This window comes from Branchiostoma floridae, unplaced genomic scaffold (assembly GCF_000003815.2).
Source record: "Branchiostoma floridae strain S238N-H82 unplaced genomic scaffold, Bfl_VNyyK Sc7u5tJ_1495, whole genome shotgun sequence".
NCBI classification, from domain to species: domain Eukaryota; kingdom Metazoa; phylum Chordata; class Leptocardii; order Amphioxiformes; family Branchiostomatidae; genus Branchiostoma; species Branchiostoma floridae.
This window is the reverse complement of record NW_023365730.1, coordinates 705,132-729,734: the sequence shown is the minus strand read 5'-3', so window position 1 is coordinate 729,734 and position 24,603 is coordinate 705,132. Positions and strand designations below refer to the sequence as shown.

At 41.3% G+C, this 24,603-nt stretch overlaps 5 protein-coding genes across 12 annotated transcripts in view; 3 read left to right on the top strand and 2 right to left on the bottom strand.

Moving 5' to 3' along the window:
* The window catches only part of LOC118407876 (zinc finger protein 862-like), a 6,029-nt gene extending 1,871 nt beyond the window's left edge, over positions 1-4,158 (bottom strand). The window contains exons 1-3 of the mRNA XM_035808440.1: positions 3,763-4,158; positions 2,245-2,448; positions 1-1,243 (exon numbers count right to left, since the gene is read on the bottom strand). Of these exons, the coding sequence (XP_035664333.1) occupies positions 1-1,243; positions 2,245-2,448; positions 3,763-3,963 (1,648 nt within the window). The 5' untranslated portion in view covers positions 3,964-4,158. The remainder of the gene's footprint in view (positions 1,244-2,244; positions 2,449-3,762) is intronic.
* LOC118407878 (serine/threonine-protein phosphatase 6 regulatory ankyrin repeat subunit C-like) overlaps positions 1-10,963 on the bottom strand; it is a 24,134-nt gene extending 13,171 nt beyond the window's left edge. For 2 of the 8 annotated variants that reach the window (XM_035808442.1, XM_035808444.1), the window contains exons 1-13: positions 10,902-10,963; positions 9,081-9,207; positions 8,497-8,589; positions 8,080-8,178; positions 7,762-7,866; positions 7,483-7,581; positions 7,216-7,317; positions 6,946-7,044; positions 6,695-6,793; positions 6,414-6,512; positions 6,151-6,243; positions 5,894-5,992; positions 5,380-5,477 (exon numbers count right to left, since the gene is read on the bottom strand). In XM_035808442.1, coding sequence (XP_035664335.1) covers positions 5,380-5,477; positions 5,894-5,992; positions 6,151-6,243; positions 6,414-6,512; positions 6,695-6,793; positions 6,946-7,044; positions 7,216-7,317; positions 7,483-7,581; positions 7,762-7,866; positions 8,080-8,178; positions 8,497-8,589; positions 9,081-9,104 — 1,109 coding nt within the window. In that variant the 5' untranslated portion in view covers positions 9,105-9,207; positions 10,902-10,963. Of the gene's footprint in view, positions 1-5,378; positions 5,478-5,893; positions 5,993-6,150; positions 6,244-6,413; positions 6,513-6,694; positions 6,794-6,945; positions 7,045-7,215; positions 7,318-7,482; positions 7,582-7,761; positions 7,867-8,079; positions 8,179-8,496; positions 8,590-9,080; positions 9,208-10,901 lie in introns of all 8 variants that reach the window. The other 6 variants (XM_035808441.1, XM_035808443.1, XM_035808445.1 and 3 more) reach the window with 6 other exon arrangements.
* The window catches only part of LOC118407879, a 313,255-nt gene that overhangs the window by 39,910 nt on the left and 248,742 nt on the right, over positions 1-24,603 (top strand). The gene's annotated exons all lie outside the window — the stretch shown is intronic.
* LOC118407874 overlaps positions 1-24,603 on the top strand; it is a 341,762-nt gene that overhangs the window by 70,428 nt on the left and 246,731 nt on the right. The window lies entirely within an intron of this gene.
* The window catches only part of LOC118407885 (cytochrome P450 4V2-like), a 13,757-nt gene continuing 439 nt past the window's right edge, over positions 11,286-24,603 (top strand). The window contains exons 1-11 of the mRNA XM_035808458.1: positions 11,286-11,498; positions 17,120-17,238; positions 19,165-19,250; positions 19,734-19,927; positions 20,952-21,021; positions 21,407-21,533; positions 22,082-22,291; positions 22,712-22,814; positions 23,303-23,370; positions 23,691-23,757; positions 24,182-24,361. Of these exons, the coding sequence (XP_035664351.1) occupies positions 11,327-11,498; positions 17,120-17,238; positions 19,165-19,250; positions 19,734-19,927; positions 20,952-21,021; positions 21,407-21,533; positions 22,082-22,291; positions 22,712-22,814; positions 23,303-23,370; positions 23,691-23,757; positions 24,182-24,361 (1,396 nt within the window). The 5' untranslated portion in view covers positions 11,286-11,326. The remainder of the gene's footprint in view (positions 11,499-17,119; positions 17,239-19,164; positions 19,251-19,733; positions 19,928-20,951; positions 21,022-21,406; positions 21,534-22,081; positions 22,292-22,711; positions 22,815-23,302; positions 23,371-23,690; positions 23,758-24,181; positions 24,362-24,603) is intronic.

Sequence of the window (24,603 nt, the reverse complement as noted above, 5' to 3'; positions counted from 1 at the left end):
TGTACACTGCACTGATAAGTCCCAGGTATTTCACAAGGAAATTGAGAAACATTACAAATTTCACTGTCTTCACTACTTGAAGGATTCCTCTTGCTTTGTCACGACTGTCCTTGGTTCCAGTGTCACCAATCTCCTCTAGATGCCCAAGATGCTGCACCAGGGCGCGAAAGTCACGACACACTGCTTTGACAGCACGTTCTAGATGTGGCAGCCAACGTGTACCTGTTGCTCTAACTGGTTTGAGCACAGCAATGTTCAGTGCTTCAGCAGCATTCCGTAGACCTTGCCAGTTCAATGGTGAATAATGATAGAACTTGTACAGGTTGGACAGCATATCATGTATTGTAGAGAAATACTGGACTTCCCCTAGCACATCCTTAAATACTAATTCAAGTCTATGTGCACAACATGCCAGTACCAGAAGATGAGGACACTCTTCTTTCAGCCTCACCCCTACCCCACTTATGTGACCCATGTTGACAGGAGCTCCATCGAAGCATGCAAATACAAGCTTCTGTGACCAAGCTCCTTCCATGAGCAAATCATCCTGCAATGCAGATTTAACTGCAGAAGTGACATGTTCAGCATCTCCCCTCTCTAGAGGTTTTAAAGCAACAAATGCTGTTGTAGGCACAATATTGTCTCGGAGGTAGCGTACATGGACAACTTCTTCTTCAATGGCCCCCCTATCGGTACTACCATCTGCTAAAACGGATACAAAATCTGAGGTCTGTATATGTGTAATCATGTCACTGCGAATTGTTTGAGCAATATAGTCTACAAATACACGAGCCTCCTTATCATTCAAGTAGGTTTTTCCTACAGTTGCCAAACCATTTGATCTCTGTAACTTCATAAGCATGGGAAAATCTGAAAATGGCCTGGCCTGCTTGGCCAAATAATAGGCGCTACGGAACAATGTGCTCATTTGGTCAACTTTCTTTGCCTCCATCCTCTGGACAGCCATAGGCATCGGTCGGTTCTGAATTGCTAGCATAGATGCATCCTTTTTGTTACAGGCAGTTACGTGGGCAGGAGATGCCTCATGCGATGTAATATTTGGCAATCTCAAACTTTTAGTTCCTTTTCTAAACGAGTTCTTTTTCTTTCCCGTATCAAAGCGCCTGCAAACTTCGCACCACATGATGAGTTTAGACTTGTCGTGTTTCAGCCATGGTCGTTTATGTTTCCATGAATCCTGGAACTTGTACACTTTTTCTGTTTTGGTCTTTTCTTGATCTTCCTGTAGAAAAAGAGATTGCAACATGAATAAAACTTGTCATACTTTCCTCATCTATAAAAGCTATTATAAGCATAAGAGGTTTAGACAAAAGGAAGGAAAATGACACATCAGCCCATGTATGCTCTTTGTTCATTGCAAAGTTATAATTAATACCATGCTACCTTGTAGATTTGATAAGGCCTATTAAAATGTTGACAATTGTGTTTCCTTTTTCCTACCCCAGAAAAACCTACCGACCATATAGCCTTTTTGTGGCCAGTAGAGGAGTCGCATATTTTCTTCATTTTTATTCAGTCTGCTATTCAAGTACAAAAACAATTACTTGTCCTATCTGATGAAGGATAAATGTATCCACCCATTCCACCAATTTGTAACAATTATGCACTATGTTAAAATTTGACATTTAAAATATAAGTGTCCTCATGTACTTCAACCTTGTTTAACTGAGTTTTGGCCAAACCTTCAACAAAAAAGACTCTCCCTTCCTAGTATCCTACTGACCCTAATGTTTTTAGGAATACAACCGGAAATACAGTTGTTTTTCCAATGCGCAAAGACTGTTGTTAAAGTGAATGTTGATTTAAAAAAACAAAAATGAACAAAAAAAAACTTATGTCGATGACTAAAATATTTGTCCTTGTGCTGGTTGTTGTAAACAGTCCCAGTCCAACGCTGAACATGACAATGTACCGCTTTACAGAATTTCCCCACATGCCCAAGGATGCTCCAACATATGCAATTTATGCAACTGAAATACGAGCCATGCAGCGGCGCCTCCCAGTCTGGGGCGGCGAAAGTCAAAGAGACGCTGTTTTGTTTGTACAAACACGCCACGTGCGTTTTTCGCGGCTTATTTAAAAGACATCTTTGAAATAACGGAGTAGTTTTTTTTTTTGCATAAAATTTATTACAAAGCAACGATTCCACACAAAGTCTAATCAAGTCAGATTTAATACAGGGCAAAAATTCACCGAAATTTAATTCAATATAACGTTACGTACCGACAGCTTTGGCTTCTTTGGCTCGGTCGACGTTGCGTCTTCATCGTCCCCCGACAAATCTACAGAAAACTCGTCCGAGAATTCTTGAGTGCTCGGGGGGATCGGGCCAAATGTTGAAGTTCCAGACGGCCCGGGTTGCGGCTCTTCTTCGAAGGCGGGCGGGGGATTGCCGCTGGCTTCGCAGGACTCTTCTGACGAGGATAAGGCCCACTTTACATTACGTTTTTCGCGTTAGCGGGACTGGCGTTAGCGGGGCTGCGTTAGCGGGAGCCCCGTGTAAAGAGAGTTCCCGTTAACGTAGTCCCGCTAACGCCAAATTTTCTCCCGTCCACTCCGAAGCGTACGGCCGTAGGCTCAGCGGGAGTCCCCGTCAACGCCAAACTGCGTATAAAGAGAACACGTCGGGCTCGCGTTAGCGGGAGTCAGGGTTTAGACGTTTAGCATAAAGCGCGCGCTTATTAGCATATGGCGCGAAAATGGTGAGTACAGATTTGCAAAACATTGGAGGAAAATTGCCAGCAGCGATCATGTTCATAACGCTGGGTAAGAATACAGTGATAAGAAAACAGTCTCCCGATACTGATAGTTACTTTTTTATATACTAGAAGAATGAATGTCAACCCAAAAATCAACCCGAACTACGCAGAAAAAATAGTTTTCACGGCCTGCCTTTTCCGTAATGGCCACCTACGCAGGCTCTTACGTCAATCGGGTCTGCAGTCAACCTTCAAAGCAGGCGGGATGTCAGCGAAAAATAGTCTCATTCTCATAACATTTTTTGACGACCTACTTTTGCACAATTTTCGTGGAAGACCTGTAAAAAAATATACAAGTTCGATTCCGAATGTTTTCTCCTGTAATACATCGTTACGTTGTACCGAAACCAGAAGCCGCTATCTCTGCAAATTTTGTATAAAGTAATCCCACTACGCGTCTCCGATTGGCCGTTGCTATGACAGTGGTGGCCGTTGCTATGACATTGGTGGGGAAATTCCCGCCACATGAACTGCTGGCAGCTTGAGTTTTTACGTACGAGGTAGTTATTATACCTGCAGGAATTGTGCGTATATTCACGGTTATTTCAGTACGTAGCCATAATTTAGCAGGTCATCACTGAAAGAAAGGGATCTTCTATCAAACAGTTCGCTTTGAAAGGGTTTTTAAGTGCTTTTTTATCGAAAATTTTGTGGTCGAAGTTACCGGAAGTGTCAGCGAAACAACAACGTAGTCGGGGACTTGTATTTCTCATGCAAGTCACGTATTTGAATTTTCAATCACTTGGTAGCGGTACGCAAACAAAAAATTAACGTTTGTTCAATATAACAACGTGCAGCTAAAAAGAACTGCGATCTTTACGGGTCATGCGGGTAGACTTTCACCAAGATTTTACATTCCACCGCGCGCCGCGGGTGTCCTGTCAGATTTCCGGGCGGTGTGTCTAAAGAGGTGCCGATAGCGGCGTCCCGATAACGGGAAATTTACCGCTAACGCGAAAAGCGTAATGTAAAGTGGGCCTAAATCTGCCTCGCCGCTGTGTTCACAGCACTCTTCAACAGGCGTGCATGGACCCGCTTCGGCGCTAGCGCCAGGCTCGCTAGTGGACAGAGATTCGTCACTGTGCTCGCTGTCATCTCGTCCTCGATCTTGTGCTTGATCCTTGGACGCTGCAACATCCTTCTTTTGGAAGAAACCCAGGATGGATTGCTGTTTTCTCGACATTTTCTCCTCTCTTGATTCAACCTGTCAGAAAACTTTCTCATACCGAGCTGCATTCTGGGAGCCGTCGAAGTTTCCACGAGTCCCCGAAGGTCTCCGAATATTGCCCACCTCTATGCAAATCACCGGCTCTTTCCATATTTGGTAAAGTGAAGACGTCAGCGTCACATGACTCATCACAACGTCGGGAAGGAGAGCAACTCGTTCAGCACGTCACCGGAACGTACTGCGCCTGCGCGAAAACCATAGACATGCTAAACCTTGCTAAACCCCCGGTTTACTAAAGGGCCGCATTTAAGAAAGTACGTGCGTATATAAGGGTAAAATCCCGTGTACGTTTTACATGAAACCATGTCTCTAACATATACTGTGCAACAAGCGGGATTTCAATGCAACGTTGACCAAACCAAGCCCCAAAACACCAGGGTTCGCGCAGGCGCAGTACGTTCCGGTGACGTGCTAACTCGTTCCCAGGAAAAGTGTCGACACGGAAGTGAAATGTATCGTCATCCGCGTGCTTCGTCTGCCGATTCAGGATCGGCTGCGACTTATATTTCAACTTCGAATAATTACAAAACAAAGAAAATACGCTGGAAACATCTTTTATTAACCTGTGATGTCTTTATTAGCCATTTCTACCGGTGGTAACAGTGGGTAAACGTAACTTGCACGGGTGCAAGTTAGGTCTAAACTAACTTGCACAGCTCCAATTTTTAATACCTGCACAAACTTGCATGTGCACGTGGTATTTCGAGCCCTGCATTGTCTAATGCAAGGACAGCTGTTGAGGTAGAGGAATCCCTACGCGGCAAAAGTTACAGATGTAGTGGAACAGTTGTTCATCATATTATGTGTGATGTAATGACAACAGCTGACGTCGTGGAGCAACTGTTTGGGGTATGCCTTACAATGTTTGTGGGTAAGGTGTTTGTTATACACACATTACCCTGGTATCAGAAATGATTGTGTTTTGTTTCGTTCCTCCTATTGGTTGTTATTTGTATGTTTGGGACTGTCAATATCATCGGCTTGTTAATATTGTCATGTCGCGGTCATGTAGATTTTTCATATCTCCTGCATTTTCGTCGTTGTTTTTCAATAGCATAGTATATATTGGGATAGATAGATTAGTATCAGCTATTTACGTGACTTGTCGTGATTAACGGCAACATCTGATGCCATGGGCGATTGGTTGTTAGTTTATTTGATGAATATGGTGTAAATAAATAATAAACACAATGTCACACACCACGGCAAACAACACAACTGACAAACCATAATTACGACACAGAGGCGGTCACTTGTTTAAACATTGTGGTTGACTTTCATGTACAATCTAGGTCACAATCAATGACATTGTAAAATATTCCTTGAAGGCACAGGAGCATGCGACGCATAGCAACATTTGATCTACCTACCCACTCGCTCTGTACATCAACATCTGCACCAGCTGCCAGAAAAGCTGATACAGTTTCATGGTCACCTCTGTCAGCTGCCAGGTCTAGGAGGGATCTTCCCTGTAAAACGGAAAGGCAACAGAACAGACTGATGTACAGTTTAAGGCATTCTCCAGTATGGCAGGATAGACTGAAGTATAATTCTGTTTGAGGCATTTTGACTAACTTGCAGCTGACTGAGACTTCCTCTGCTATGAAATGATATATGCTGGTAAAAAAGTGAGATACTTGTTAACAGTAACTTAGATTAAGCTACTTTAGCAGTCACTGTTCAACAACTAACATTTCATCATCGCCATTTCATAATTATTGCAAATAGTTCATCACTCTGAGGGCAGCTAGAAAAGATGTCAGTATATCTAAAATTAAACTCCATATGGGCTACTGAACAAGCTTTCCTCCCTACCGTTTAGATTACCAACTGCAATATCAAATTGATTTACAGTATGAATTATCAGAACAGTCAATCTACCTACCCGCCTGTCCTGTACGTTCACATCTGCACCTGCTGTCAGTAAAGCTGATACAGTTTCATGGTGGCCATTCTCAGTTGCCGGGTACAGGGGAGTTCTTTGCTGTAAACACAAAAGATGGTCTTCAGCATGGCAAGATGGACTAAAGTACAATTGTGTCGGTGGCTTATTTTATACATTGCAGTTGACTTAGAGATATCTCTACAAAACAAAATATTCCTTAAAGGTATAGGACCATGCGAGACAGTCAATCTATCTACCCACTTGTCCTGTACATTAACATCCGCACCAGCTGCCAGTGAAGCTGATACGGTTTCATGGTTCTCAGCTGCCAGGTGCAGGGGAGTCTCTTGCTGTAGAACACAATTCAGAATTCAAACAGTCCTCATTTGGCAGAAGAGACTGAAGTATAATTCTGTTGGAGGCATTTGACTTAATTGCAGCTGAGACAACCTCTGCAAGATCAATGTGAAATTATACATGCTGGTATAGGAACACGTGGGGCAACAGTCAATCTACTTACCCACTTGTCCTGTACATTCACATCTCCCCCAGCTGCCAGTAAAGCTGATACAGTTTCATGGTGGCCCTTCTCAGCTGCCAGGTACAGGGGAGTTCTTTGCTGCAAAACACAAAAGATGGTCTTCAGCATGGCACTGAAGATGGACTAAAGTACAATTGTGTCGGTGGCATCTTTTATACATTGCAGTTGACTTAGAGATATCTCTACAAAACGTATAACATTGTAAAATATTCCTTAAAAGTTAAAGGTATAGGACCATGTGAGACAGTCAATCTACCTACCCACTTGTCCTGTACATTAACATCCGCACCAGCTGTCAGTAAAGCTGATACAGTGTCATGGTGGTCCTTCACAGCTGCCAGGTGCAGGGGAGTTCTTCGCTGTAAAACACATCAGATGGTCTGACTTCAGTATGGCATTACAGAATGGACTGAATTACAGAACACATGAGCCTAATCAAATTATATGATTATTAAGTGATACAATTGTAGCACAAATATGTCTGATGCACGGGAACAGTCATGCTACCCACCTCACTATCCTGTACATTCACATCTGCACCAGCTGCCAGTAAAGCTGATACAGTTTCATGGTGGCCATACCAGGCTGCCAGGTGCAGGGGAGTTTTTTGCTGTAAAACACATCAGATAGTCTTCAGCATGGCAACAGGATTCACTGATCTACATGATTGTGCACACTAAAATGTGGCCCAGCACTCTTTGAGGCTATACCTAGTAATTATAATAATTGTACATTCAAATTACATGATACAGTTAAAACTGTAGTCAATCAATCCACCCACCAGCCTCCCCTGTTGTGCATTCACATCTGCACCAGCTGTCAGTAAAGCTGATACAGTTTCATGGTGGCCTTTCTCAGCTGCCAGGTGCAGGGGAGTTTTTTGCTGTAAAACACATCAGATAGTCTTCAGCATGGCAACAGGATTCACTGATCTACATGATTGTGCACACTAAAATGTGGCCCAGCACTCTTTGCGGCTATACCTAGTAATTATTGTACATTCAAATTACATGATACAGTTAAAACTGTAGTCAATCAATCCACCCACCAGCCTCCCCTGTGCATTCACATCTGCATCAGCTGCCAGTAAAGCTGATACAGTTTCATGGTGGCCATTCTCAGCTGCCGGGTGCAGGGGAGTCTCTTGCTGTAAAACACATCAGATGGTCTTCAGTATGGCAACAGGATGGACTGAAGTACAATTGTGTTGGTGACATATTTGATACATTGTAGATTTACTTAGTAGGACTGCCTCTACAAAATTAATGACAATTCTCACTTGAAGGTACAATATGTGCTGTATTGTAACAGTCAATCTAGTACCTACCCAAATGTCCTTTCTATTCACATTCGCACCTGCACCAGCTGTCAGTAAAGCTGATACAGTTTCATGGTGGCCTTTCCAAGCTGCCAGGTGCAGGGGAGATGATTTCTGTAAAAAGTAAGATGGTCTTTAGTATAACAACAGGATGTACATGTACATAACTGCTGTAAAACATATCAGATGTTCAATTGAAAATCAAGATAATGCGAGGGGGTAAATAAAGGACAGCACCGTTTTCATTACATTATTTTATGTATCATGTACTACTGTCTTGCATTGTTCAAAAGAATACTTAAGTACCACAGCAGTCAATTCACCTACCGTATCATCCTGTGCATTCACATCTGCCCCAGCTGCCAGTAAAGCTGATACAGTTTCATGGTGGCCATTCCCAGCGGCCTTGTGCAGAGGAGTCATTTGCTGTAAAACGGATCGGATGGTCTTGAGCATCGCATATGGATGGACTTAAAGTATCATCATGGTGTTTCCAGATATCAATTGGTAGGGGGTATAGGACAGCAAATCTATTTAATTCCACAACATTTAATGTGTGTATTTTTAACACATACAGATATGCAAGCCTTTGTTTGTTGTTCTCATTTCTTACCTGTCATGTTTCTATTTTACCCTGGATGATTAAGTTGTCACATCCAAACAATCAAAATTGTATTTTTGCTACATGTCAGACACAAAACAATCTAAAGAAATACATCAGACTACAGAAGACATGTCACATACCAAAATGCCACAAGCAGCACTTGGATTGACTCCCTCCTCTAACAGCTGCTTCACTCTGTCTGTGTCACCATTTTTTGCAGCATCACACAATGCCTGTACAGCAACAGCAGATGGACAAACTTCATAAACAACTACCAAACAAATACAATTAAGTCAGTACAAATGAATAGTATGAAAAAATTCAATGACAGAAAAAAAAAGTTGCTATATGAATGGACTAATGTGGAAGTAGGAATATCTTCTAAAATGACCCTCACTTCTTGTAGTTGAACATTACCATGAAGAGTTAAATATATTTGAATATTAGGATCGGATCAGTACAAAACAGTTACTAGTAAATAATTCATGAATATGTGAGATCAACAATGTACAAGAGGTTGCCACATATGTATAGAAGCAAGCACTAGTGCTAAAACATATCATTAATTAAAATGAAATGTAAAAATGCAGTCGCTATTTTTCAATTCAACCCCTGCTGAGACATGTGTGTTGCTGCAGCATTTTGACATAATAAAAAAAATTGCACATACTTGTACACATGTTGCAATAATAGAAAAAAATATAAACGCTAAAATGTAACATACCTCCTCCTTCTGACTTTTATCCATGATGAAGTTTCACAAGTTCTCCTCCAATCAGCTCAGATCTTCAATGTTTGTCCAAGGAGTACAGGGATAGGGCCTCCTTATTTTGTCTGTCCTGCAGCCTAGCCTGTGCCATTAAAACAAGGCCAAAACTTCTGAATTAAGTAAAACTGCAATTTCCAACAAAGACAGGAATGCCATTTCGTCTGTTCCACCATCTTCTTCTGTCCATTAAATATATGCATTTATTTGACTTAAGATTCGGAGAAGTGGCTAACATATTTGAGGGCTCCATGATGTTTCCCTGCAAAGACGTTTCCCCGTCAGATTTTTTTGGGGGGTTTCCCCGTCGTTCTGGAGCTTTCCCCAATCTTTTTCCCCGACGTCTTGGAGCTTTCCCCGTCGTCATTGGGGCATTCCCCGTCTGGTCTATTCATTCACGGATCAGGCTGGTGTTTTCTCCGTCTACGTCTATAACGTAAGGTATGGTGAAATATATTGTCATATTGCAATCCATACTACTGTAGTATATCAGTATGGATTTTCAATATTGTTTTTGCTCTGTCTCTTCTTCTGCTCCTGTCAAATCAATCCTGTTCAATTTGATTCAACTTTTTCATTTTGGGGCCAAAATGAATGGAAACTTGGCATGGAGGTAGGGATAGCAAATACTGTACCCCCAGACTTTTGTTTACTTTATTGATAGGTACCTAAGAAATTATGATATTTAGGCTTTTTGGTCCTTTTTTTTTTAATAGACCAAATATGTATATATAGAATAGACACTTGTTACTTTTTACTGTCTGTATCATTGCAATTAGCCTACGGGCATGGATTTGCAAATAAACAAATAATATATTTTGGGTCCCTCCGCCCCCCGGTACATATTAAAACCTAATAACCTGAAATTTGACACAGAGGTGCATTGGACGTATGAGCACAGGAACCTGTCAACACTTTCTTCATAGGCCACTTAAAAAATTAGTTATTTGGGGGGTTTGGGCCATTTTTGACTAAAATGTATATTGTTGGCTCCTATGCCCTTGTATGGAAACCAAATGACCTGAAATTTGGTACAGAGGTGCATTGAACATAATGCTCACAGGGCCCCATGGACACATTCTCCTTAGATTACTTCAAAAATTGGCTATTTGGGGGTTTTCTGCCTTTTTTTTACTAAAAATGTATATTTTTGGCTCCTATGTCCTTGTATTGAAACCAAATGACCTGAAATTTGGTACAGAGGTGCATTGGACATAACGTTACATGTATGACCACAGGACCCCATCAACACTTCTTAGTTTAATAGATCACTTATAAAATAAATCAAAAACGATTTATTTAGTCTTCTGTATAGAGAGTTAAGTTATTGCGTGTATGGGTTACCCGGTGTGGATAACTGGCTTCTATGTAACAACGTTTATCGGTGTTTCCACCATCATGCCGACGGGGAAAGCTCCAACAACGACGGGGAATTCTCTAACGGGGAATGTGCCAGATGACGGTGAATCCCCACGACGGCGGGGAATCCTCTATGATAACGGGGAATGCTCCAAAAAAAATCTGACGGGGAAACGTCTTTGCGGGGAAACCTCCTGTTACCTATTTGAGCAAGACTCAAAATTGTCCAGATAACGGTAAACAACAGGTGGGGAGGGGGGCAGGAAAGTACCGTTAAGGTAAAAAAAAATCTGCCTAAATAGTCGAAAATAGTGTGAAAATAGACAAGCTAGTCCCAAAATTCACCCAATTCTGATATAAAAAGTTCTTGAAATCATCATTTTCCTGAAGAAGTCTGAAAATATTACAAGAATGCCTTACCTGGGGGAATTTTCTTCGGGAGTCGCACTTTCTCTAACTTTCACTTTGGTCCAAAAAGTTTGGGGTGATCTCGTACCCAGGGCAGCCGTGTTGAGCGTAGAGTCTATACAGAGTACTCTGGGTACGAGATAAAAATTGATCACCCAAATATTCTTCCGCAAAAACTAATCCGCTGCAACTGGGCTGTCCCTCCATACTCGTGTTCCAGGCAAAGATACATAACGTTACTGGAAAATACGTTTTTGTACTCACACAACTAAAATGAAAAGCAAGATGCAATATTCTGTATACAATTAATTTGCACCTGAGTTCAAGCCTCACTTCCTTGTATTCTTACGCATTGCAAGTCGGCCAGGAAAAACACTTCCACTACAAATCGTCAGGTGTCGCTTCTGCACGGTCCTCTCTACCATCACATTCCCAAAATGGCGGCTGTACTGTGGACTGCCGCGGTGGCCGTCGCCGTTTCTGTGACGATCTGGGCGATTTTCGCCTTCGCTCGCTGGTGGAAACTCTGGAAGACCATCAACAAGATCCCCGGACCGCCTGCCTACCCACTGGTGGGGAACGCGCTGGAATTCAAGCCAGGAGCAGTCGGTGAGATCGCTTGTTTTTGTCCTCAAGATTTTTGTCCCGTGGACGGATCAAAGTTCATAACAAACACCTGTCACGTAAATTACGTCGTACGTGTACAACTAAAAAGAGTATAAATTCATAGTAGAATCATTGTTGTTGTATAGAATTTAGCTGTCATGCACGAAAAATACTTTTGAAGATCCCAAATGTCTTACTTTTGGGCGTGTTTTTATCATGGTATCAGTATCACGTACTGGAGTTCAAAGTTCATCGATCTAGCGGTCAAACTGGGCTGGAAATTTTATACTGGCTCCGATGATGATGTAGTAGTTGTAGTAACATATATATAGAAATTTATGTTACTTGTATACATTGTAGCTGGGGGATTTAAGACTACAGGGAGAGTCTGATAAGAGCACAAACTTGTTAAAGGGACATAATGTAGAAATATGGTGCCAAAATTTCAAATGTTCTGAACTTGAAAATCTCCATTCAGATTGACATTTGCAACTTATTTCTAACTTATCTGCGTCATTTTATCACATTTCTAGTGCTAATTAACAACGTCAAAGTAAGCCGCGACCAAATTCACTTACTTCCGGGTAGCCTACCGGAAGTAAGCCGACTGAAAATTTCTGAATCGACCGTTGCGGTCGCAGATCTTTGGAGCTTAGCGGGGACTTTCAACAAACTTCAGTAACGATTCGAGCGAACCACCGAACGCCTTCTAAAGCGCACTTTGGCTCACCGGCGCGTTGAATCAGAGAGAAGTGCGCATATTTCAAGACATCTTCACGGCTCAACAAAGTCGTATCCATACGTTGTAAATATTGCTGTGCAGTGTAAGGAGGTAGACTCAACTCATAATGTAGAGAAATGACCAAAAACAGTGACTTTATTTTTACATTATGTCCCTTTAAGAGGTACGAAGGGGTTGGGTCAGGGTGTTCAACTTAGCAATAAGACAAAAAAGCACACAAGACAGAAAGATACATTCACAGCCTTATATTATATATAATGGCTGGACAGTTGCTTTTGAGCGATCAGGCAGGCCACCTTAATTTATTTCTAGCCCAGTCTGTGATGGCCAACAGTCATGTGCTGATCACTTGTCCTGTAAATGATCTCTGATGACCTCATTGCTAGACCAAAGGTTGTCCCAGGCAGGGCAAGTTACCAATGTTGCAGTTAAACAAGGGTCTGCATGTGTTTTTCTGAAGTGGAAGACAAATTTGCCTTAATTTGTAGAGAGATTATATGATTCACAGCGAGGAAACCAAATATTTTACTAAGGCAGTCTTTCTTAATTTTGCGGTAATAAGGGTTTCTTTTGAAGTCAGCATTAACTGCCATAAATTGTGGGAACTACCCTCCCCCTCCCCATGCAGACCCTCTTAAATTAGTTACCAGTCTAACAAATAAACCTGTATGCATGTGCAGGTGGTACTTTGAGCCCTAACCAGATATGATTCTTAATTCCACACCTGAAAATTTGCACCCTGCAAAATTCAAAGTTCTCTATTATCAAGGATGTTATATAACATCCTTGCTATGATATTGTAAGCTGCTCTGGAGATGTTTGTTTTCTCGTTAACCAAATTAATTTAAAAGAGATGAATAGATAGGATAAACATATAATGTAAGTAAGAGTTTTCTGCCCCACCCCCTAACCAGACCGATCCCATAGCCCAGTGTTCGCTTCATCAGTAGATAAAAACATAGAATTCGAATCAAAAGCAAAATAATTTCATCAGTTAGGTACTACTCGAAGATAGAGGATGTTCGGTAGGAGTTTTGTTTACTGACACCATTATTAAAGTCTCTCAACTGCTTACAGTACTTTATTTTGCCTATCACTATATCAGACATCTATTGATGTGCAGATATTTGACAGACATGCAGCCACTCATTGGTTCAATCCCTGATTTTTTTGCTATGATTGGTTGAACTTTTAATTGTGATAGTAGCCAGGCTTTTCAGATCAATCTTATTACTAACTTAGTCTTCAAAGCAAAATAGGTGATTTACCAACTTTGTTAACGAAGCTATCAGCTATTCCGAATAAAATAACATCCGCTTGCGGGACAGAATTTTTCCACCAGGCCGTGTACGAGATTATCGCCCCCTGGCAGGCCGTATCGCCCGTTACGCGACTCTGGGTTGGCGTTACGCCGGTCGTAATCGTGTGCAGCCCCGAAACCGCGGAGGTAACCATGGCAACACAGACTCACCTTTTTCATTTCAGAAAAGCTGTTTTTCAAAATCTAATCAAATCAGCAGTGTGGAAAATGTGATTGGCATTGCTGCATTTCTCTTTGCACCATCTTTTGCACAAATCCCCCTGGCAGCTGTTTTTTGCTTCACCAAAGCGGTGTGGGAAAGAGGGTGAAGTCAGTGCCAATTCTCTGATTGCCTTGATGTTGACTGTTTCTGCTGATTCTACATTTCTTAAAGCTGCTGGCAGCTTCCTGCTCTAGCAGCTTGTTTTATTATATTGCTTTGTAAGGAATTGGAAGCAGCCATGTCTGTTTATAATTGCACACAGGGCTTAAAATGGCAATTCTGCATGTGTATTAGCTTGTCACGGGTAAGATATTTGGAGCAACATAAAGTGCTCTACAGCAAAAAAACGTCTCCTTCCTGAAGTTGAACCAGTGAGTTGTTACATGTACTGGGCATATAACGGCAGGTACAGGTATGCAAAAAAAATTATGGGATTAGAAATTCTCATATTTCATGACTTTCCCTCCCCCCATTAGGTTGCAACACAGGTGACTGCTAAGGGTAGGCAAAATGAAGCTGTTGTTTCAAAAAAAAAAAAAAAACACATTGAGAAATTTAAAATTCACCCATGATGAGGCTAAATATAGGCCTCAAAATTCTAGTAAAGGAACCGAGTCATCAGTCTGGAACTAACGCTCTGCACTGCGTCATGTACACTCCGAGGCCTGCAACATAATGATTCACCTTCAGTTGACACATGACCCATTTTTGTTTGCAGATTTTTTTGATCAGCTGTGTGTGGTGGGTCACGAGCTGTTTAAACAGTATATCCTGGTGCGGGTCTGGTTGGGACCGGTACCGGTTATAGGTTTGAACCGCCCAGAAACTGTTGAGGTAACGTTCTGTGTAGTGGCGCCACCTAGCTGCCACCCAGCGGTACTGCACTTCTTTCGCTCTTGTCTGTTGCCACTGTTTGGGCTTCCCAGTGAAAGATTCTGGGACTAACTCACTAATAAACTTCGCAAGACCTTACCATGTGAAACAAAGACCAGATCTTCCTAGCACTTTTCTTCAGTTACCATGGCAACTGCAGTATTTCAGGACCATTTTGATATAATTAGAAATCTTTTTCTCAAAGCAAAAGAACATTAATTCTACTACATTTTTGTACTAGTAGTATATCCAGGCTCAAAACTGTAAGAACCCCAAAGCAAAATAAAAAAACATTTGTACTAGTACTAGTAGTAGTTACTGTAAGTGACGGTGTAACAGTTTTTTTATTGCCATCATCATCATCATCATCATTGGTTGGTGGTATAAAGTACAATGCAGGGGAGTGGCACAAAAAATCCTTTCCAGACCAGCAGTGTCAACCAGTTTCTGCACTGGCTTGAAACTTAGAAAACATGACGATGCATTCTTTCCTTTACAGCTACCTGTACCATTAGAAACAATTGCAGCGGCCCATTATTTTTTCACTCAAACACACACTTACTATCTGGTTTATTGTCTGTTGTTCCCCCTCAAAAGAAGGTTTTCTTCTCATGTTGTATTTGCAGACTTTTTTGAGCAGCTGTCGGTAGGACTGGCTCAAGAGTTTCAGAACGAAAGAGCTGTGCGCCTCTGGTTGGGCCCCATGCCACTTGTAGGGCTGCACCACCCTGAGGCTGCTGAGGTAACACCCTGTGCAGAAGCGCCGCCTAGCATTTCTTGGGTGCAGGACAGGGAGTTTCCATTATGCTTCGCTCATTAGAACTCAAAGACCTTGTGAAAATTGAGATGGTATTGATAGTGCATGACTTGATCACCATTTTGGCGCATTTTCATTGCACCTCGCATTACAAAAACTTCTAAGAGCTGATCATACAATTTGTGTGAGAAAGGAGTAGGACCAGAAAGAAACAAATCCTGACTCCCTGGATTTGAACCTGTGTCATACCAGGGCTAAACTACTACACTAAAAGGCCGACAGCCATTTACTAGTAGCAGGGTCAGTTTAGCAGTCCATGAACCCCACTATTACACATGAACAGCTACTGATTTTTAAGTTGCTGTCCCCCACTCCCCAAGTTACCATGGTTATGGCAATGCCCACAAGCCATATACTTAAACCTCTAGTTTTTCTTCTCACATCTATACACCTTTCTCACGCTGCGGCCATGATAGATCTAAAAAGAGTTCAATGTGGCAAACAGAAGGCTGTCCATCATAATTAGCAGTTCAACCAATGATAGCCTGCCAATTAGGAAAGCGACCAATAAGTGAATGGCTGCAAATCCGTCAAAAATTTGCATTATTATGTTTTTATTTTGCATCTCTTAAGGGACTATGGGGTCAGTCTTCACTACTCTAAATTGCTACATCTTTCGGTGCATAACACTTCTTGTAATATTTATTATTCTATGTTGTGTCATGAAAATTTGTGTGGTTTGGGGGGAAACTAAATGGGACCTTATTTTAGAAATAAGTTTTGTCTGTTTGCCTCATTGACCTTCGATCTATCATGGCCGCCGCGTGCGTGAGAAAGGTGTATAGATACATGAGGACATAACATATATGAGGACACCTATCAGTTCTTGCTAGAACTGCAGAGTCTAGAGTGGGAATTTGACATTCCTTCATGTTGTTAAATCACTATATATTCAGCTTAGCGTTCGTTGTTCCCCGTCTTGCGAGGGTTGAACGTTGCAGGACGTCATTCAGATCTATAAAAAAAGGTTAACCCTTGCACACTTTTTTTTACAGCCCAGGTCCATGCACAGTTTTCGTTTTCCTAACTTTCTACAGCTTTCTAAAAAAGAGAGAGAGAGAGAGTGAGTATCTGGGAAGTTTAAATGCAGTCTGGTTTTTCACAAAGCATTTCCCACTTTTTCTTGCATTTGCAGACTTTTTTGAGCAGCTGACAGTTGAATTACTTCAACAGTTTCAAAATGAACGGCTCGTGCGACTGTGGTTAGGTCCAGTGCCAGTCGTTGGGATGCACCACCCTGACACTGCTGAGGTAATGCTCTGTGCAGTGGCGCCTCCTAGCATTTCCTGAGTGCAGCACAGGCCTTGTCAGGCATTGATGTACAAAGTTTGGGCTGCTTGTAGAGAGTCGAAGAGATTCTAAGAGCTGATCATGTGTCACGAAAATTTCCCGGTGGCCCACTCAATTTTTGCAGTTATCATGATGGTCATCTTTTTACACAGGAAAAAAAGTGTATTGCACTCCTGCTGTCAGCATCTTGGCACTCCCGCTAAGCATTTGAGCTCATCATTCCTGGAGCTGTTTCAAGTTGCACAGCAGGAATCCATCCTGAGACCCTTAAATCTTGGGTCTTGGGCCAAGACGTTTCTGAGACGTCTTGTTTAGCCAGTGTAAAGCAGTCCATAGATAACTGCTTTTGCTGAAACCTGCGCTTCTTTTATTCTTGCAGCGTTTTTCTCCCAGCTAACCAACTGGGCACAGGCCTACTTGCATGACAATGCTGCAATGTTCCGACTGTGGATCGGACCCCAAGCTACAATAGGCTTACTGCAGGTCGAAACCTTACAGGTACAAAACTGGGCATCGCTGAGAGCAAACCTTTTGTTTTAAAAACAAACTGTCCAAGAATGGGAACCACAAATGTACATAAAGTACCTTTACCTGTTTTTGCTGTCCTCTCCAACCTCAGACTTTTTTCCCACCTCTTAGATTTTTCTCATTCAACTTTGATGAAGTTCATACATTTTTACAGGGGCCCAACTTCGCGGGAGTAACTTTAAAAGTTATCAGAAATAAGGTTTTCGTGGTGTTTTGTAATTTTGCGGTCAAAACAATAATGTAATTGTAGAACAGGAGTTATACAATGAAAAGGCATATTTGCAGGGTAATGAATTTTAGAATTACAAAATAAAACACCTGTAAACATTAAAAAAAAAAGTATGAAGGGAAGGTTCACAATCCTAAACTGCTTAATTTTCAAAGAACATTAAGCCTTTTGAAACGTCACTTTATTTTCTAAACTCTTTTTCTCAATTTATTACTTGCAGCTCCAGGGACAACGCATGGTGTTCCTTGAAATCGTAAACAGTACAATTTTTAATGAAGTCCCATGATGAAATTTTTTTCCTGCATTTTTTGCAGAGTTTTTTGCTCAGCTTTTTGGCTGGGGGAAGGCCTATGCCAGTGCCCCAGTGCTTCGGTGGTGGATTGGCCCACACCCCATGGTAGCCTTGCATCATCCAGAAGTGTCACAGGTACATAAAGTGTGGCAAAACCCCTCCATCCAACATTGTTTATGCTTCCACATGCTGTCACTAGTACACCCAAATCATGTTTTTGTCATCACTTGCAATGCTGTCCCATGCACAGGTGCCTATTCTCCAAGCAGAGGTTCGACTCTGGCTATTTTTTTGACATGTATTTTGTTGGGCTTTATTTATTTCTATTTTGTCCCCATTTTATCATGTCCTGACCAGCCAAATAGTGAGCTGAACCTCTGGTTGGAGATTCTAGTGCCAACACTCTATCTCCCACCACCAAGCCCCCCCACCCCCAGCCATTGTGTTTGTTTCTTTGTGTTGCACCTCGTGGCTAACGCACCACACACTAGGTTTGTACTGAAGAGTAGAAACTGCATGTCCAAACAAATGGGTACATTTTGAATTAATAGTCAACACTGTTTTGTTGTTCCAGTCACAATAACTTTCCCACTACTGGCCCATGACCAAACGTTCATGACTTACAAGACTTTTGTACACATTGCAGTACTCAGTAGATCTCTCTCACTTAAGACGCAACAAACAACTTGAGGCATAATTGAACACTAAGTAGTCATTTTTTTTATAAGCCTGAGTATTTGTCAACATCCTAGTTCCAGGACCTGGAATTTTCTTTGAATGCATAATTCTAAATCAAATGATATCTGCCACTGGACTGGTCCATTGTTACCATGGTAACTGAAGAAGCTACAGTCACATGATCAGCTCTTAGGCCAAATTCCACTTTATTACAACTGTTACAGTTAACAAAAAATGACAAAAGTTAACAAAACTTGCACTTGCTTTGCATGCCTGAGCTAGCTCTTTTCTTGCTTTCTTGCTTTTCCTTGTAATGTTTTTCTCTTTTGAGCTTCCTTGAGTCTTGACTAATAATATTGTTTGCTTACACAATTAATTCTTTGCTATGATAATTGCTTTTTATATGTGCATTTCAATACAATTAAAAACTATCTATTTTACTACTAGTACTTGAATGCTGTAGGCTTTTTCAATTTTGTATAAGTTGGTCACAATCTGAAGTATTCAAATTCAAACTTTCACTAATAAGCTTGCATGTTTTTTTTTTCATGATTGTGTATTTATAACGTAATACAAAGTTGATATTCTGTAGATCATTTTTTTGTAGATTGTTGTATTTCTCCCATTTTTAATAAAAAACTACCACATGGATTAAATGTGTAATCTAAATCTAGTTTCCCCCCATGCACACCCTTAGGTCCTCTTCAGTTCCTCCAAACACATTGAGAAGTCGTTTGTGTACGACTTTCTGCACCCGTGGCTGGGTACTGGGCTTCTCACCAGGTACTGTAAAGTATAATCTGTTTGAGTCTTACATATACATATATATATATATATATATTATTGTTTTTAAACAAATGATTATGGTATGATTTATACCATAATCATTTGTTTAAAAACAATAATAAATTTCCTACTTGTATGTCATCATATGGCTATATAGCCCACTTTGATAATTGACCATGATGGTAAAATCCTAATTGATATCAGCCTATAGCGTCGACTGTGGCTAAACAGTCCTATATGAGAATAATATTTAGTCTCTGCTATATAGGGCACATCTGTTAGCTGACTCAGGTCTGTTGCAGAGCTCCTTTCACAGGATCCGCTTTTTTCCTGCCATGCGCGTCAGTCTGGTTTCTCCTGATTTTAGCTGCCTGGACAGTGTGCATCTCCAGCTGGATCTGTCATTTGCATGGTCCTCCCTGTGTTGTGTGTCAATATATCATGATAGTATATAAGTTTTTACACTGTTGCCTTTCTCAGTGCTGGAGACAAGTGGAAGACGCGTCGTCGTCTGATCACCCCGACCTTCCACTTCAAGATCCTGGGTGACTTTCTCCACGAGTTCAACGACCAATCAGAGATCATGGTCCGGAAGCTGGAGGAAATGGCGGGTACAGGGGAGGAGTTTGACGTGTTTCCCTTCATCACTCTCTGTGCTCTGGATATCATCTGTGGTCAGTTAACTTAAGCTTCTTTTCTCCACTTTCTGGTGTAGGTCTTGGTAAAAAATAAGAAAAAAGATAAATACCTCTATCAGTTTCAATAGTCGAACCTGAAACTCAGGGGAAACACAGGAAAAACACATCAATAAGAGATGGCTGGGACCGGGATATCGTCTGTGGTCAGTAAAAGTCACTTCTTTTCTTTACAATCTGGTGTATGTCTTGGTTAAAAAAAAAAACATCTAAAAAAACTCAGTTCAGTAGTTGAAACTAAAACTCAGGGGAAACTCAGGAAAAACACATGAAGAAGAGTTGGACGGGACAGGAGAGGAGTTTGATGTGTTTCCCTTCATCACGCTCTGTGCCCTGGATATCATCTGTGGTCAGTCAAGCTTCTTGAATATTTTAAGAGACTGGTTCACATAGTACCGCAGGACAGGTCAGGATTGCCCTGAAGAAGGTGACAGAGGGTCACCGAAACGTCAATAAGGATAAACGAATGGTTGTGTAAAAAAGAGTCTCTTTATTTAGTGACGTACTAGTACCAATCTGATGAAACTATTTACCGAGTCTTGAAGCTTCTCTCTACTTCATGGGGTATGTCTTGGTAAAAAAAAAAAAAATAGTCGAAACTGAAACAGGAAAAACACATGAAGAATAGATGGCAGGGACAGGGGAGGAGTTTAATGTGTTCCCCTTCATCACTCTCTGTGCTCTGGACATCATCTGTGGTCAGTGAAAATTACTTTTTTTCAACTTTTTGTTGTTTATCTTAGACCTTATTTATCCTGGTCTGATTCCTGAATTCAGGCACATAGATTGTGTCTGTGGTCAGTTAAAGTAACACTTTTTTCTTTTAGTCAGGACCAAAGTTCTTTGGACAAAACATGAGTTCATACCCAGTACTCAACAATTCAGTGTCTGTCACCTTCTTCAGGGCAATAATGATGGGGTCTAACTTTGTGCTGCACATGTGTTGCTGTTGCAGTGTGAAAAAAAATTCAGCCCCCTAGCAGGTTTCTCTGTAATTACACAGGAACTGCCATGGGACAGTCCCTGAATGCCCAGGAGAACACAGACTCCGACTACGTCAGGGCCATCTACAGGTACATGTACTAGGCAATATTCCATAATGTTGTTATCCATTAAAGCCTTCCCAAGATCAGTTTAATACATTCTACTTGTTGTTTACCGATACATTGGCCAAGTGGGTAGAGTGTTTGCCTTGTAGTCCATGAGTCGTGACATAGAGTGTTCCCTGGCTGAGATATACTAAAGACTTAAATGTGTACAATCATGCTACTTTCTCCACTTAGTTTTTTTTTTTCCCAAGAGTATGGTGTTGAACACAGTTGAACGCACACCACTACCAGTGGGCTAGGCCCCTGCTGAATTAATGCTTGCACAAATCTGTATGGCCAAGGGCTACTGAAACAGAGATAAGCAGTCTGTCCTATGCATCATTTAACTGTAATTGTTGTTCCTTTTCAGGATCAGTGATCTAATCCAGGTGCGTCAGAAGTCCCCCTGGTACTGGTCAGACCCCATCTACAAGGGTTTCGGTCCCGGCCGTGAGTTTGAGGAAACTCTCCGGATACTCCATGACTTCACTCGCTCGGTAGGTTAGAAAATTTAAGAATGTTTTTGCTCAATTATTTCTTCTTCACTGCACAGTTCAGTGATTACCACATACAGCTTTTCACTCTCTTCTGACCAGTGTCTGCTTTCTTGCTTCTTCTTAAGTCTTCTTAGTCCCTTATGAAAGTTTTCTTCCACATCATTTGCTGCCCTCCCCTCTGTCTTTGACTCAACTATATATGGTCTAAATTGTGTGTAATATGCGACTGTCACTGTTAGTTATTACATAATTGCATGCAATCAGTCTCCTTGTAAGAGCGTTATGAAGTAAACATTTTTACTGTAAGTCAGAGTAGCTGTAGGTACATCAATGAAAGTTAGGCATCCAGGTAATAAGCCAAAAAGCAATTACTCAAGCAACTGGGCATGATTTTGGAAAGTAGTTTCGTCAGTTCATTCATGTTTCCAAAATCATATCCAGTTGCTTGAATTGTCTGCTTTTTGGAGAGGCTGTAAGTGAATCAGGATTCCGAATGTTTTATAAAATAATGCTTTATTTGTATCTATTTGACCTCTCTCTCTCTCAAGGTCATCAAAGAGCGCAGCGAGCAGTTCCAGAAGCAGCTGGAGAGCCAATCACAGGATGCCTTCGACATCGTGGAGGATCCGGACAAGCCCATTGCCATCGGGGGGAGGAAGCGTCTGGCGTTCCTGGACATGCTTCTGTACGCGTCCGTGGGAGAGACGAAACTCAGCAATGAGGACATTCAGGAAGAAGTGGACACCTTCATGTTTGAGGTACTTTAATTTTTGTGCTGGTTTATGTTAAACTTTGTAGTTTTTACAGTGGCCACTTTACTGTAAACTTAAAACCCAAGTTTGTATTGCAGTGAGACAGTGATTGTAGTGCTATCACTCATGACAGTTTTCTTTTTCAGTTACAATCTCCAACAAATTTCAATGCAGTTTGTTGTAGAGTTCATAAAAAGAAATGTCATGTATCTGCATCAACAAAATTGAAAATTTCCACCCATATCAGTAACCTTTTTTATTACATCACTTGAATTCTTTAGCTTTAAGTTAGTTAGAATCATTTTCTTCAAGATCAAGATGCTTTCTAATTAGTTTTTAGCACTTTATTGAGTCTTGATGTTTTCTTGAACATGCTAAACTCAAATGGTTTTAATTAGTGATAATTAAATTTTGCACTTTTTCCAGGGCCATGACACCACAGCTGCGGCTGCCAACTGGGCCATCTTCCTGATCGGTTCCCACCCTGATGTGCAGAAGAGAGTGCATGAGGAGATGGATCGAGTGATGAGTATGTCACAATATGTTCTTTCAGGAATTATTCTCTCTTTTTGGTCCACACAACTCTGAAAAGATATTCATGAAATCCCACGTGGTAAGAGAGAGTAACATGAAACATGTTTCTAAATGGTTCACACAGTAAAAGGGTGGGTTCACACGAGTGTATATTTCCGTATGAGTTCCACATCAAATTCTATCAATATGCAGCCATGTGCTCAAAAGCTTGAATATTTTTGTATGACATTGGGCGCACGTGACATATGTTTGACACACATGTACTGGGCCATTACTAATTTGTGCATGCCTGTGTACCTAAAACTTACAGGAAACGATTGACTTGTGTATGAGGTGTGCATTGTACCTATGACTGCATATGGAAAAAAATTCAATACCGAACTCATGCAGAATTTTTCATAAATTGCACTTCCCTTCTCGTTACAACTTGATCTTCCAATATGTGACATCTTTGTCTCAAACACACCCCTCCCCCATCTGCAGGTGACCCTGACGAGAAGCCGACCATGGACGACCTTCGTGAGATGAAGTACCTGGAATGTTGCATCAAGGTCAGTCATTTTGGTCAACTATCATAATTCTTAAACCTTACCCAAAGTCTGTTGAAAGTCTGCCCTGAATCCTGTTCTATTTGAAGAATGCTGAAATGAAATAAACAGGAATTTATTTCACGATGCTTCAGTCTTGCACAACCAAAAAAGGTCTTAAAGTTAAACTTGTTGCTTTCTTCTTTAACGTTGACCAGCCTCTTTGATTGCTGTTTCCAACTTTTCTGATTAACCCAAGATAAAGAAGGATTGTGTTACATGTTTTAACATTTTGTACACTTATTTCTGCCTCTTCAACATGTATGTCTCTTCCCTTACCCTAGGAAGCCTTGCGCCTGTACCCATCCGTGCCATTCTTTGCCAGAACCCTGTCAGAGGACTGTGTCATCGGTACGTACATGTAGGAACTATCAACAAGAGCTTTGCAATAATTTATTTATTGAAACACATGGCTTGCAAACGTCAGAAAAATTGAAAGACACATTTCCAAAACCATGTCCAGGGCAATGGTCCAGTATATATAATACATTTACATGAATTTATATAATATATCCAATGAAACATTATTTACTCTGTATATGTAATTTCTTCATCTCACTCTGATTTTACTTCTGGTTTATCACCATTACATGTACATGTATGCAGGTTATGTTACAATTTAAACCTTAAATCCGTACAGAATAAAGCGCTTACCAACAAGCTTTCGATCAGTCCTCTGATCATAATATCAAGTTAAAATGACCCAAAGATTTAATGTATGTAGGTTGTAAGTCATTAACATGCTATATTATTTATCATTTTCCTCTAACCTCAGGTGGATATGAGGTGCCCAAGGGAGTGACTGCCATTGTTCCCACCTACAACGTGCACCGCGACCCCAACCACTGGCCCGACGCTGAGAAGTTTGACCCCGAGCGTTTCTTCCCAGAGAACTGCGCCGGACGCCACCCCTACGCCTACATCCCCTTCTCTGCTGGCTCACGGAACTGCATCGGTGAGAAAATATATCATGATTCAGTTTGAAAGAGCATTGTGAATGACAAAACAGTACCCCTACAACCTTAGAAAGGCTATGTGACTACATGTCAGAGTTGGACATGTCCACTAGCCCATAATTGTCCAGGGCAAGTGAAAGTGCTGTTCGGGCAAGTGCACGTCCTACCCCACTTGTGTATTTTCTCCATAGGGTGTGGTCTTGAGCAGCTGTTCAGACCCATTATGTGCATAGACCAAAGA